The 15,782-nt window shown below is 45.3% G+C and overlaps 1 protein-coding gene across 4 annotated transcripts in view; it reads right to left on the reverse strand.

Moving 5' to 3' along the window:
- ARHGAP32 (Rho GTPase activating protein 32) overlaps window positions 1-15,782 on the reverse strand; it is a 247,282-nt gene that overhangs the window by 151,852 nt on the left and 79,648 nt on the right. For 3 of the 4 annotated variants that reach the window (XM_063178517.1, XM_063178514.1, XM_063178516.1), the window contains exon 2: window positions 1,461-1,569. In XM_063178517.1, coding sequence (XP_063034587.1) covers window positions 1,461-1,568 — 108 coding nt within the window. In that variant the 5' untranslated portion in view covers window position 1,569. Of the gene's footprint in view, window positions 1-1,460; window positions 1,570-14,762; window positions 14,881-15,782 lie in introns of those variants that run through there. The other variant, XM_063178515.1, reaches the window with a different exon arrangement.

Here is a 15,782-nt window from a genome sequence, read left to right on the forward strand (position 1 = left end):
CAAGACAGATTTTTCTCCCCCCTCTTTACACTGTATTCAGAGGACCCTGAGGTCAAACCAACACTGTGAGCACAAATCCAGCCACTCTAAACACAGGTTCAGCAGCTTCACTGTCCTTCATCACACCAAGTCACTGTGCAGCAATCCCAGCTGGGAATTTCCCTGTTTATCATCCTCTAAATCTCTTCTCCACTGGACCAGTCAGTTTTGGCATTGCTGGCACAGAGCTGTGCAAGAGGGCACGTTCCAAAATGTGATTTAATTGGGCAGAGGAGCATGATGCAGGGTAAAATAAACACTGAACAATGTCCATGAGCACAACAGCCTCAAGCAGGTGAACATTCCCTTCACTGCAAATCAACCAGGAGAAAAAAAACAACGCTAATGAGACATGCCAGGAAACCTGTGTCACAGGTGAGGACACTGAATTACAGCCTGACAGCTCTGAGACACAGCTGGAGGTCACAGACAGCAGTGAGGTGTCACACAGTGACTCCCACCAGACCCCAGAGTGTGGGAAGCTCCGAGCTGGGAGCAGGTGCTGCTGCCTGAGCAACACTGATGGGAACAGACAGTGCTCCAACTGTGGCCAAGGTGGAGAGAGGGCAAAAACAGCCACACACAAGGAAGGAAAAAAACTACAAGGTGAAAAGTGCAAAAAATGACAGGCTGGGAGAGCTGGGGCTGTTCACCTGGAGAAGAGAAGGCTCCAGAGAGAGCTCAGAGCCCCTTGCAGGGCTTGAAGGGGCTCATAAATAGGTGTATGAGAGGCTTTACACAGACAGAGGATGACAGGACAAGGGGGAACGGCTTCCCACCGCTGAGGGAAGGGTTAGATGAGATATTGGGAAGGAATTCTTCTCTGTGAGGGTGCTGAGGCCCTGGCACAGGGTGCCCAAAGAAACTGTGGCTTCAAAAACCCCCATGAATATTAAGGCAATCCAGTTGTCTGTGGCCCACTGCCCACCTGAGTGCCTTCCCTGAGATTAAAAGAGCACCTTTGTGTGTGCTTTTCTGCAGCTCTGGTCCCTCTGATGGCACGTTTGCTCTCAGGCTGAGGTTTTATTTATGTAGACTTAGCCAGCATTTTGCTAAAATCTCATTCCTTCACAATGCTGCATGCTTCAAAGAGCACGTTTTTACAAGAAGTTCCCTTCATGCTCAGAAGTCTTGCTGAAAAAGAGGTTAATGCAGACTGAAAATCGTTGTGACATTATGGACCTTTTAATTGGTTACAAGACCTGCTTTGGGGCACGTATTAATAGGGCAGAAGCATTGTGAAAGCTCCTTCCCTCTCCTTGACAAACTGCCAGAGGAAGGGAAGCATTTTGGCCTTGTTCAAAGTATTGTCCAATCCATTAAAAAAGCTGAAACTTAGGGAGCACAAATGGACTAGAGGAGCAGAGTGCTCAGGATGGGAAATGATGGGGGAAGAAGGGGCAGCCCAGGTGTTTCTTTACCATGGCACTGAGCGTCTCCTCCCAGTCCGGCCGCTCCCTGGGGTGGATGCTCCTCTGCAGCTCTGGGACAAAGTCATCTTCTTCTGCGTGGACAGAGGACTTCATCATTCTGCAAAGGACAGAAATTGGATATTGATATCATTAATTGGAAGTGGGTATAATTGTCACTGACAATTCCAAGGTAATCTCACACCCAGTCTGTTACAGTGCTCAGTTTTATGACAACATGAAATGATTTTACACGTCCAGAAATCCCACAGACTCCTGAGTTTCTCCCACTTCCTCATTATACAAGCAGGACAAGAGTGTAAATTTGGTGGAGAGAAATCTGCACTTCCTAACCAATCAGTAGATAATTTTGTTTAATCACTGCACAATTTGCAAGTCTCACAACACAGCAAAATGCAGAGGAGTGATTTTCAGTCCACTTCAGAAAAATGGCTCCTATTGCCCAGGCAAACAGCAAGAGAAACACACATTTGTAAGGAGAAATACACACTTTTGATTCCTCCTCCTTTTGCCTGAAATGGGAATAACAGCTTCCAAATCTTAGTTTGACTCCACATCCCAAGGCCTGATCCATCAGCTCTCATCCCTTCCTGATTCTACCTGAAGAGTGAGCACTGCAAATCAGCCTGATGTGACCAGGCCCAACTTTTCTTCATAAAAGGAGTCATCTTCCAAATACCCTGTGAAGGTTATTCCAAGCCTGCACAGAGATCACAGGCTCAAAATGAAAACTGAGAAAGAATTCATAAAAGCTCCTCAGCCCCTCCACATGACAGCACTTTGTAGACAGGTATTTTTTTTCACTTTGTGTTTGTGTAAATATGCCTTTGCAGAGATTATGGCATAGACTTGAAGTACCAAAGGCCTGCTCAAAGTCTGGTATCACTCATTCTAGTTTCATTAAACATGATATTCAGGCAGGCTTTTATTCCCTTAATAGATCACCACTTATGTATTTAGGATAAGCATTTTGATAATCAGCAGTGCAAAGGCATGGGCAAGAAGGGCTGGTTTCTAACCCTGCTGATTTATGCACCACTTGACTGAAACACGCCTGGTGAAAGCCAGTTAATAAAACTCCTTTGCTTCAGATCCAAGATATGAAGTTCTGAAACCCCAACATGCTGCTTGACACTGGGCCAAATCATTTAACTCTGCTTTGTTCTCTCCAAGAGGGTTAAGGATGAAGTAATTAACACTGCAGTTAATGGCACGGCTGGGTTAGGAGTTACAGCCCACATCATTTCATCCCCAGCTTTGTGATCATATTTCTGCTCCAATAAAAAACACATCCCAGAGAAAATAAGCCTCAAAAGCAAAAGTCAGAATGCCCCAGGGAAATGCTGCTCACTGTGGGGTCTCTGTCATTCCCAGCCCCAACATCACCTGCTGTCCTCAGGAGGGAGGAGATGCACCTGCCTGGGGACAGCTGCTGAGAGCTGAAAAACATCTGCAGGAAAAAGTCACGGTTTAGAGTACAGAGGTGCAATGTCAGCTCAGAAAGGAGACCTTCACCTTTCCAATAGATGCTTTAAGGAATTTGGGCGTTGAAAGACTAAAAGTTTGCTGCTTCAATTTTCCTTTGCATATCAAAAGGAAGAGACCTGGCCTCACAGCCCCAGCTCCACCACAGGACAGGTTTCCTACTTAGTTTGAAGCAGAGGAAACCAAGTTGTGCAACTCAGAAACAAGACATTAAAAAAAAAAAAAAAAAAAAAAAAAAAAAAAAAAAAAACCACAAAAAAACCCCCCACAAAACCTCAACTTTTTAAATCAGAAAAAGGCTCAATACAGTTTTCCTGAAGATTTCTACATGTTGGGGTTTGACCACATTGCACCTGAATAAAAAGATTCTAAACAAATTATCCCACAGCAAGGTCAGCCTAATTCCCTGAGGCGATGGAATGGAAGGATGGGTGATGAGATCAAGACCCACCTTCTCCAGCAGCTAAAGCAATCAAAGTGCTTCCTCATTTAAAGACTTGAAAATAATGGGACTGCATTTACATCTTTATCAGCATTTGGGAGTACAAATGGATTCTCTACCCAGCTTCTCAGGGATAGAGAGCATCTTCTGGCAGATCCTGACAGATTTCTCCTCTGAAATTGGTGGCTGCAGTGGTGAGACTGAGTGCAGAGGATGCTATATCCTATTTTAAATTATCATGTTCAGGGTCTGTACCCTCACACTGGATCAGCGTGGATGTCACAGCACTCAGCTCTTTTTACCACACTCCAATCTATCTACTCACATAATTTCTTTAATCACTGTCCATAAAACTTCCATGATAAACTCTTCACAAACCCTTCCCACTGAGATCCCAAAATGCAATCCCATTATTCATCCTGTGAAGGTGTTCTGGACTTTAACTGCAAATTGGAAAAGCTCCACATGCAAAATTGAGCCTTTAAAACCGTCAATTCTTTGAGCTTTTGCCAGACTTCTACTGCTGAGGGAAACATTCTACTGCTGAGGGAAATTCAAACTTGGTCACAACATCACAGAAATACTGGAAATTGTACTGAAGATTTTCTCTCTGACACAATTATCAGCACTTGATAACCATCTGTGTGCTCTTGTTAATTTTTAATAGCCACTATTTAATTCCATGCCATCTGAGACAGAGAGCAAGGAAGGCTGAAGATGCTGCAGGTAATATTAGTCCTTTATGGATTAAGTTTGGGTGCTTTTTTCTGCCCATCAGTGGCCTGGATGAAGGAAAATAACTTTGTGAACTTGCAGCAATGAAAGAGGGAGAGGAGTGGGGGCAGAAAGGGGGCAGAGCAGGAAGAAAAGCAGCTTCTGAACACACTCTCCTTTTTACAATGTTTCCTCTGGGCATGTAAAACCTCAGAGCAACAGCTGGGGAAGGAGCTCTCCAAGCAGCTGGCCTAGGGAAAACTCTGGCCTCACCCCAAGACAAGCCTGGAACATTATCTCTAGGTATAATCACACTCATACATTTTTATATGCAGGTGCATTATGTATATTTGACACCATTTTAATTTATATAATAAATAAATAACACAACATACATATGTCTGATTCACCACACATGTCAAGCTGAAACAAGACAAATTATCTTTTTTCTGCCATGAATTCTTTTCCACAGGAGAGGAAAATACCTCAAATCCCAGGAGCACTTACACCAAACACTGACACATGGATCTTGTAAACAGTAAAGGCCAAACCAACTACAGAGCTGCTCTATAACAGCTCCATTTGGGTATAGATATTTGAGGCAGATGTAAATATGTGAGAAGTCACTACAAAATTTAATCCTGGCCATTAGAATAGAAATAGAATTTTATTTAAAATGTCACTTCCTCAACTTCTCAGCAGCTCTGCCCTTGCAATGAAACGTGACACTGTTATATTAATAAAAGTTCTGGTGTACAGAGGCCATTAAGCAATTCCCTGCAGATGAATGAACCCTTCTTCATCAAATTGAGGACCAAATGTACTGGAATAAATGTTTACAGGACATTTCACAAAAGGCCCTGCCCACTTTCACACCCACTCTTTGAAGTTCTCTGGTAGGCCAAGTTGATTAATTTAGTTAGAACTTATATATTTGTACACGACACAACTGTATCAAGAAAACATCTCATGTCCTTTTCCTCCTCAAATCCAGCTAGCTGCTCCCCTCATTTATGGTATTTCTGTGCCATATCTGGGATTAAAACCCTCTCGTGCCTTATCCAAACATCAAGTTCTGCCTGCTCACATTGAGTTGTGTCACAGGCCAGGAAACACCTACAGGAGATCTGTAGGGTGATTTGTATCCAGTGAATTTTATCTCAAGTAAATGTAAACTTCATATTAAATAGATGAATATTCAGCTTAACATCCCTAAACTCTACAGTTACTGCTTGCTTATAATACTGTAAATTTTAAATACACCTTCCACTAAATGAGAACCTCCCCTTTGGCTTTGAAGGAGTCCCACATCCACAAATCCAACATATTTTCACATTTCTGTTTGCATAAGAGAGGAAGAATCAAAAAAAGGGGGTTAGTGGAAACAGCTCCTCAAGTTAAACAAAACCAGAACTTTTAAAACATTGTGGGACCCCTACAGAGTGTCTGTTCCCATCACTCAGGTTCTCTGGCACAGCCCCAGGGCCACAGCAGAGGAGAACACAATTGTCACGGCCTGGGAGCCATGTGCCACCCCAGTTCATGGCAGGACACGGGATGGAGACAAATTCCTTCTGCAGGTGCTGATGGTGGGAGAGCCCTGCCAGAGCCCGTTCCCCAGCTGGGCAGGCAATGGGCTCCTCAGATTAATGCCAAATGTGATCTGGAGTTGTTCCCCTCCTTGGGGACATCAGGCACTGCAGCTTCTCCTGGCTGCTCCCCCACAGTGACTTTTCTTGCTGACCTCCAGTTGAGAGGTGAGAGCCACTGAGAGCTGATTTATGAGTTTATTTATGACTTCTATCACACTGTTGTTGTGCCTGGAGATTGCTCCCCGGATGGAAAAGCACAGCTCTGCCCTACCAAACCGACAATTCCAGAGGATTTAGAGCTCTACACAAAGTGATGCTTCCCAAGATATAAATTTTACCTCAAAGGCTACAATTTAATTAAGGCCTGTGCTGACACTAACCAAGACTGAAAATCAACAAGCTTCAAACAGTATCTGATAAAATCTCACATTTGTTTTGTTCAAATAACTTGCACAAAAGGCAAAAATAACCCATCCTAGCCTGGGTGGAGCATCCCTGTCCTTCAAATGTACCAAGTAGAGTTTTAATCCCATTACTCTCAATAACAGTTTGGAAACATAATCCAGCAGTGAATCAACAAATACCTTGAAAACTCTGCTTCAGAAGGTTTAAAAGAAGTCAATCAAGATGTAAAGTGCTGTGGGTTCCACCCTACAATATATGACACCAGAATTAAGTCAACTTTTCACATCTCATGAGCTGCCCATTGCCATCAGGAAAGGAAAAAAAATTATTAAACAAGAACTGAGATTTGATCCAAAGTTCATAAACCCTAGGGCAAGACAGTGGAATCGTGGAATCGTGTGACAAACCCTGATATATCCTCACTTCTGACCTCAGACTTCTACCACAAACACACACAAAAATTAGGAAGTTACACTAGGAAGATGGCGAAAACACCAAAATGCACATAGCCGTCTCAGCCAATTTTCCAACTAAACTCTTTGTCCATGAAATTAAAACTAATACAGTGGAAAGGAAGAAAATAATCACACAACATGGAAAGCAGAGATAGCTCTGCTCTCAGATGAGCCCCAGGGAAAATGAAAGAAGAGATGGGAACTGCAGGCTGACAGTGCTGACCTGATGAGGATTTAATTTCACATGTTTCAAATCAGCTTTGTCAACACCTCCCTGATTACATTATGTCCATCTGTATTATATAAAACAAGATTTCTGAAGTCTGACTCCAGGATCACACGACACGAAGCTGGAAAAGCCTGGCAAGGGCAGCTCCAAGCCCACCTGATAAATAATGCTAATGCTAAATGGATTGTGTTCAATCCTCGGCCACAGAGTGAGAACCTGGCACAACTAAAGGGTTGCTGTGATTGACTGGACAATGTTGAAAGCAGTAATTGCTACTTTTGATGGAAGTTCATCATAGGAGAGCCAAAATCCAATTAGCTGGGAAGGCACTGCACAAGGAAAATCAGGAGTGTAACAGTATATTACAATAAGAGGATATCTAAAAATCACTGGAATGAAATGTCATTCAATCATCAGCACAGAGCAAACTGGATTTCTCTGCACTCTGGGCGCTCCAGGGCTACTCATGATGCATTTATTTATGGCCTGGTTCTGAGCTGAGCTCAGTGGGTTTCAGCCTGGGGGATGTGGATATGTGAGGGTCTCAGAACTGCAACTCTGGGTGGTGGGAGTCAAAAAATTAAACCAAGCTCACTGTGCTGTGCAGCTCTTCAGTTCACGTGCCCTCATCATGGAATGTAGGCTTCCCTGGCAGATCTATCCATGTCCCAAATAAAGGAGGCTGGGAAACTCTAAACCATGGGAATAGGGGTCTGGGCAGGATCAGCACTGTTGCAATGAAATCCCATTTTACTGGTTGTGACGGCTTTCAAAAATTACCCATGTTAGTTACAGCCACAAAGGTAGTTTTAAAATACTTTAAATAGCCAATGTTCTGTTTTCCCAACATTCAAATTCCAAATTCATGGCATACCTATGCCCAGGGAGTGTGAGATCCCCAATGCAATAGGGTGGTGTGGAAGGGCTCATGGCCTCCCCAATACCAATTACTGAAATTCAGCTACAGAAGGCAATTGGTCACCACAAACCACCTCACACAAACTTGGAGTTCTGGGGTTTCTATTCCTACAAAGATTTTTTTTTTAAGAAATTAATCACTTACTATTTGATGTGCATCTCTACCTGTTAAATGAGATTCTCAGCTGCCTGAAATCTTTTCCTCTAAGGAAGGAAAAGAATGTGGGGGGTTTGGGTTTGGTTTTTTTTCCATTATTTCTCTTCTTAGATGAAGAATATATGAAGTTAGATAAACTTTTCAAAAATTAAATAGAGAAAGTTTTAAATAAAGATTTTTTTGCAATCAGCACGATCACTTGATGAATCTTTAAAACACCAGAGTGGTCATGACAACGCTTCCAGTGTGTATGTTCCTCTGCACAGGGAGGCAGACAAGGCCATTGGCACTGCAGAGATTAATTAATATATTGGTTTCCTGCCCTGCTCCAGCTCTCTGGACATGCTTAAATATAAGCTCCAATACAGTCAGACAATTATCTTTGCTCAAGGGCTTTACTGCGGTTTCAGACTTCCAAATAGACATCTTATTTATTCATTTGCAAGAGCATTTAAAGCACATTTTCAGAGCCCGCAAAGAAAAGTTGCACAAACAAGACCAGATTACCTGGAATTTAAAACCTGTGGGCAAAGGGGCAAGTCTGGGCAAGGCAGTTCCCCTTTCAGCAAAAAAAGGCATCTCCAGGTACCACAGGCAGCCCCTCTCACCTTGGGAATCAGCTTTTCATTCCCAATCGACTTCTTGTTGTCACCAACACTGAGCATCTCCCAACCCCTCCTAACCCTCACTGCATAAGCAAAGCCCTCAAGCCCAGGGGGAACGTGGCTTTGAACTGAGAAAGGATAAATTTAGAAAAAAGATAGATTTAGATATTTGGAAGTAGTTCTTTTCTTTGAGGTTTACACTGGCACAGGTGCCCAGAGCAGCTGGGGCTGCCCCTGGATCCCTGGCAGTGCCCAAGGCCAGGCTGGGCAGGGCTGGAGCAACCTGGGACAGTGGAATGTGTCCCTGCCATGGCAGGGGTGGGATGAGATGGGCTTTGAGCTCCCTTCCCACCCAAACCAGCCAGGATTTTGTGATTCCAGAGTTTGAGGGCACTGCCTATGCTCTCACACAGCCACAGGATTGTCCCAGCAGGACCCTGGCACCACTGAGTGTGTTCCAAAGTACCAAACAACTGAACATTTCTCCCATCCATCAAGGATAGGAAGGAGGATGGAAGAGGAGAAGCCAACACTGTGCTATAAACAAACCTTCTGACTGCTTCCTTTCCTCCAAGCACAGTTCTGTAGGTACACAGTAAAATCAACCCCAAACCACCTTCAGTAAATCTCTAAATCTGAAAGCAGCAAAAAAGCAATAGACTCATCTTCGTTTATCCTACCCTTCCACCACGGTTTTGGCATCCTCTTGTCTCACCTGGTTGTGTTTTATGTCTCAGCTCAGTAGTATCCATCTCCAAGTACATAAGTGAGTACAGAGAGATACACTCCATGCTCTGGAAGGAACATGGAACTAAGAGCTTTGTGCAACTGGGCTGTAAGAATCTGCATTCAGAGTATGCATAACTGGCATTTCTTTAAGCACTTCATGAAAAGAATAAGTTATTGGAATATTCGGCTTTTGCAAGCTCAGAGACATGTTCTTAGTTATTAAAAAGCTTTATAAAAATAATCACAGAATCCTCATGCTTTTGCATACGTATTACTGAACAAACCTGGTCTTTTATTTGGCAACACATAAAAGATGTTATTTTAGTAGGTGCTTGGCATTTTCTTTCAGAAGAACACAGCGACAGTCAATAAAAAAATTCCTTTGGAATAGGTTTCTCTCATCACTTTGCCCAGGATGAGAAAAATAATTAGGAAATCACTGAACAATCAGAATCTCTGAGCCCTGGCTTGGATTTCTTTTGTTTGACCCAGAAACAAGTATAAAAGTAATAAAAAAAATACCTCTATGGAAAAGGGCATGAACCTCTTATTTACCATTAATAAACTGCTGCAAGCAGCTCTGAAGCTGGAACACAGAAGGGAGATGGGAGAAGATGCTGCTCCTGCCCTCCTGCTCTGCCAAGGAGTCTGACCTTGGCCATGTCAGCAAAGTTCCTCGTGGGGCAGTGGGATGTCCAGCCCTGGAGCCTTTCCCACTCCCAACGGTGTGGTGGGAATGATCTAAACCCCACAGCAGGGCTCAGCTGTCCTCCCCCAAGTGACACCAACAGGGACCTCTCACCAAGCTCTCAGTAGAAGCTGTTCCCTGCACTTCCTCTGCAATCTCCTCATTTTGTTTGTGTGGGTGAGACCAAGCTCTGTCCCAGCCAGCCCTTCTCAATGCCCAGCAAGTGCTGCTCTGGCCCTGGCAGAGCCCTCAGACCTCACCATCACACAGAGCAGAACAAACGCCACCTGCTCCCAGCTGATCCAAATGCTGCACACATCAAAGCAGACCCCAAATTGTACAGAGTGACCTAAACCTAATCGAGGACATACATCTGGGCTCATCTGGGCTTTGTTTGTAGTTCAGTGCCGATGCAAAGTCATAGCAAATTTACTTTTCCCTCACAGAAGCACATCCTGGAAAACAATGTTTTCAGCACATAGAATGATGTAGAGCAATCACCTCATCAGTTACAATCAGCCCCATGTGCTGCTTAATGACAACTGTTCATAACATGAAACAATGTTCAGACCTTGCCCGGTCAGGCAGCTGCAGAGCGGGGAAACCTTTCTCCAACTAAAACATTTATATGGAGCCTGACACCCACCCAGAGCTGTATTTTCTGTCCATCCCACACCTTCTATCCATCCAATACATCCAAACTGTACATGGTTTTGGGGCACTCTGTGGTTAAAACCAGGGGACAAAACCCACCCCAAGCACACTCACTAGTGAATTCTTATAAGGAAATGAATGGAAATGAACTCTGGGACACCAGAACCTGAATAGCTGAACAAATAATAAAAGATAAGCATAAGCAAATAAATAAAGAGTAGCTCAGTTACTCTGACTTAAATAAATAGTCTTAAATGATGGGTGGTCCTTACACCATATTTACAACAGCCCTCCTCCTACCCTCCTATTATCACTGCACTTCAGTGGTATCAAAAGCAAACAGGAGGCTGCTCACTCCTTTCTCCATCTAGAAATCACTATTTATATATTTCATTATTACTGTTCCTATTGGATAGCTCCTGACCAGCTAAATGGAATTAAATGGAGGCCTGCAACTGCAGCAAGTCATCATGAGGGACAGATTTAAGCAGGTGGGGATCACACGGGCAGGGAATGTGCAAAGCCACACTGTAATTAATTCTCGACAGCACAGCCGTGAATGATTCCCTGGGCTCCCAGAGCACCGGGACAGACCTGCCCTGCCACCCCCTGCACAGGCACTTCTGAGGCAGGGAATGGGAAGATGGGGGTACAGAAGACACAGGGGGGACAAGGAGAAGCAGTGCCTGAGGGCTGCAGACCTTCAGGGCACAGTGGACAAACCCTCTTGCAGTGTCTCGGAGCACATTTCCCCTCTGTGACAGCACACCCAGCACTGATGAAGTCTTTAACAACCAGGAACACATTTACTTTGGCTTTTGGAATAATTTAAAACTGTTAATTAGCACTTTCAGTGAATAATAAACCCCCAATAACCAGGAAAGAGCTCCTCACTCTCCCTTGCCTGGCTCTCAAGGGTCCAGCTGCAGCCACTACTGTCCCTTTTCCCCTCAACACCCACAGGCAGTGTGGGACAAAGGCAGCCAAGCTGGCACACGGCTGCTCTCAATGGAAACCCTGCTGCTTGGTTTCCTGCTGCCTCACAGATGAATACAGAAAGAACAATTAGCCAAGCCTTCAGTCTAATTTAGATGTATTTTTTCTTTTTGGAGAGGAGACTGAGAGATGGTACATCGTAAACCCAAACCTTAACTCTAAAGCTGCTCAGAGGAGCACAGGACTGAAACACCAAGTGTAACCTGTATTATATGGACTTCTGATAATAAAGAGTGACACCAGTTATGCTAAAAGCTGTACTTGGATATGCCAGGAGATCATAAAACACCAATGCATAGACTGCTTACATCAAAGCAGGTAAGAGGTGTGTAAACAGAGTATCTCTTTATGCTTTATATCATCTATTTTCCAAAAACCAAAGTAACTGACAGCTCACGTAAGTCGTCCAGTGTTTCCGAGGAAGAGTGGCCCTAAAGCAGGAAATAACTTCCATTTCCCAGTCCATCACATAAGGAATTATCAAATACCTTATTAGGGACTGAAGGAAGAAGAATCCAGGCTCAGGGAGAACAATACCCTCCTGTGCAGGGGATCACACCCTGCTCTCACTCACTCCTTGCCATGAAATGCTGTATCCTGATGGAGCAGAGACAAGAGCCAGCCCAGCTCCCAGCAGGCAATCAGGGCACTCTCCCGGGGAATACCAGAAGGCTCTGTCAGAGAAGGCTCAGGAGTGGAACTCTGCCCTTCCCCATTCCCCAACCTGCGCCTCTGAGCATGGAGAGTTTATGCAACACCTCCTCCTCACTCATTTCTTTATGAACTCCTTCCAAAGAGGAGAAAATGAGAAGAGAATGCAACACGCTACACACAGACTGAGCAGGATCACGGAGCAGGGAAGCTCTGGCCTGAGAGAGAGAGCAGTGACCCCAAAGAACTCGGAGCCAGCACCTCCAGCACATCTCCTGACTGGGCTCCTGCAGGGAGCAGCTCCCATCTCCACCTGGGACCCAGCAGAGGGCCCTGCCAGCTCTACAGACACTGCCCTGGAGGAGAGGTGCACCCATTCCACCCAGGGCTGGCACTGTGCTGGGCCAGGAGAGCTGCCAGGCCCCCGGGAGCTGCTGAGGGCAGAGCAGAGCTCCAGGGTGGGGACATCTGGCACAGCCACAGCAGCACTGTGGGTCACCTGCAGGCTGTGGCTGCACAGAGGTCATGAGGGACATCCACCTCAGAGACCTCCTTCTGCCCTGGGCCACCTCCTGCTCCTGAGCCCCTGGGGCTTCTGCACACCAAAGAATCCCAGAAGCTCTGGGCTGGGGGGAGCCCTCAGGATCAGTAATTCCAGCGCCCTGGCACAATGCCACTCACTAGATGTGGCTGCTAAACCAGACTCAGGACCCTGCCCTGCTCTCAGCCTGTGTCTCCTCCGACTAACTGAGAGTCTGGACATTCATCTCTGCTTTGCCAACGCTGGAGCTGAGTCCCTGGGCGTGGCGGGGCGTCAGTGCCTCATCATGAAACATCACCCTAGTTCCCTGGAAATGGCAGAGATCAGGAAAAAGGAATAGTTTGGTTGGTTGTTGTTATTTCTAATTAACTGGGGGGGAAGCAACTGAAACACAAACACTTCTGGGAAAAAATGAGAGGTCATATTTGTGTTTTAATTTTAAAAGCAAACTGTGAACAACAAAATAAAGGAATTACAGAAACAACCTGTGACTGAGAACAAGGAGATCTTAAAACCGGGGGTGGGGGGAAATGCAACCTTTTAAAACAAAACATTTTAATTGCACTGCTTCAAAATTTTGTGGGCTTATGAAACCTCTTTAATTTTATATCAGGGCTGACAAGAAAGTCTCTGAAATACCAACCCAATTTTAAAGGCAGAAGGAAAGAGGGATAAAGAAAGAAGAAAACAGTGAACTATATATGCATAGTCAAGATTGAAAAGATACTCAAAGAACAGAGGCCTTCTCTAATACATTCTAGGGGATGAAAACTATGAAAGGTGTTGAATTGCCTAGGCAGATGCCAGCAGTGCAATGCATGGAAAATCAAGATCAAACAAAGTTTCCTGTCCCCTCAACTCCAGGAGAACATGTCTGCATCCACCAGCTGCCTCTGTGCAAGGAAAATGAACTATTTCAAAATGTGAACATCTCAGAAATAACAGGTCCCCGAGCACAGGACAAATCCTGCCACTAGAACATGCCTCACTCACCCAGAGGGGACATGGGAGCAGCACTGCTGGAGTGCTTGGATGGAGTGTGGTACATTGGATGCAGGAGAGCAGAAAGGGACATGACAACTGACTCAGGATTCCAGAAAGCAAAGCTCACAAAGGACTGGTGAGCTGTGCAATGACTCAGCAGGAAGAAGGAAAAAAAAATACAGCAGCTGATAGGCAAGTCTTTTCAGTAAGGACAGGTACCAAAAAAGAGCAAGTAAAGCAATAAAGGGACAGAAGCTGAGCTGCCAGGCTGGAATTCTGCCTGTGTGCACAGAGCTGCCTCTGCTGCTTGTCCATTGTGATCCCCTCCCAGCACACCTGAGCAGGCAGAGCAGCAGGAAAGCCTGGCTCTAACCCCTGAAGCTACAGCCTGGCCAGGAGTCAGGAGAGCACAGAGCAGACAATGCCAGCTGGGGAAGCCAGGAAAAGGAGCAGGAGTGGGGTAAAGCAGGAGAGTCAGCCTGCTGCCCTGCCAGGCCCAGGAAGGTGACAGAGCATCCCTGCACCTCCTCAGTTGTCCTCCTGAGCATGAAATCCCACCTCCTGCTTCTCCAGTGTAACCTTCCAGGAGGGCTCTGCCATGACTGTTGAGACTCAACAGATCCTCCTGGAATGGGAAGACCAAATGTAATCTGTAAAATAGAGATAACGTGCTCCAACCAGATGGATGAGAAAGACAAGCTGTGCAGATTTCACTGCTCAGTTTGAACATATTCTCACTCACACTCTCCTTTGCAAACCTTTATGCAAATAGCTTTTCAAGAACATTTAATCCTCCACCCTCCCAAATTACCACAGCAGCATCACTGTCCCCTCAGCCTGGAGCCCAGAGAGAGCCCAAGGCACTGGGCATCTGCCTGGCCCGAGCCAGGTGACATTCAGTGACATTTGAGCAGATGCTCACGTGCTCTGCAAGGCAGGAGGAGAAAGGAGATGGATCAGGTAACTGCAATTCCTTTCCATCATTCCTCCCTGGCAAACCCAATCCCTTGAAAAGCACTGTGTCTTATCTCTGCCTTTTGAATCTCACCTGGCCTGCTTCCACTGGTATCAGTTCTGCATCTCTGCCACCACTCTGCCTCTGCACCAGGGTAACACAGGAGGAGAGGATGCCAACAGCTCCTCTGTGCAGCAGAATAACTGTATAATTGTGCTGGCTGGAGCAGGGAACTATAAAATCAGAGGGGAGGGAAGAAAAGGGCAGCTGAAAGGTACCAGCACTAGGAATGACACTCAGAACGTTCTCCTTTGCCACCACACCCCATAGCCAACACAAGCTGTGAAAACTACTGAGAAAATTAACCCCTTCAAGGCAAGGGAAGCTGGGGCTTCATGACTGGCACACAGAATTATGTGTGTTACAAGAGCTGGCAGTGAGAGATCAAGGGGGACCCTGGCCTGGTGTATCCCAACCAGTTACAGTTAAAAACAGGAAGCCAGGGTGAGGACAATCACATCTGCAACATCCTCCCCACACCTGTGTCAACATCCAGCTCCCCCAGGCCCTCAGGCACAGCTCAGGGGACTTGAGGGGTTGGGATGAACCGGGACAATGCTGCTGAAAATACAATCCACTTTCCAATCCTCTTTCAAAACACAAACAGGAATAAAATAAAAATTTTCCCTGAAGTAATTTTTCTACTTGAGCCGTGCAGCTCTTCACAATTAAGTCAAAATGTTCCTGTAAAACAGCTATTTTTGTTACTCCTTCTTTAAAAATGGTGTAAATAATGCACAAGAAGACTCAGCATTGCCTTAGTCAGTGAAGTCTGGAATAAAACCCAAGAGTGCCAGCTGCTGTCTGTCCTCCATAAAAACCTCTCCATAAAACGACCACGGACACTTTTTTAACCCATGCTGACAACCTGTTTGCACACAAATGCTGAGCAACAACATTCCCTCTCCCAGGAGCTCCTAAAACACTGTGCTTTGGAGGAAGGAGTAGCTGGGAAGGGCTAAGGAAGCATAAGGTACATGAATTGTTTATTTTCAGTATGACTAAGGTAACACTTCATTCCAGTTGCATCACAGTAGAGGCTGCAATATTTCA

Source organism: Melospiza melodia, chromosome 29 (genome assembly GCF_035770615.1).
Source record: "Melospiza melodia melodia isolate bMelMel2 chromosome 29, bMelMel2.pri, whole genome shotgun sequence".
In the NCBI taxonomy this organism is placed as follows: Eukaryota; Metazoa; Chordata; class Aves; order Passeriformes; family Passerellidae; genus Melospiza; species Melospiza melodia.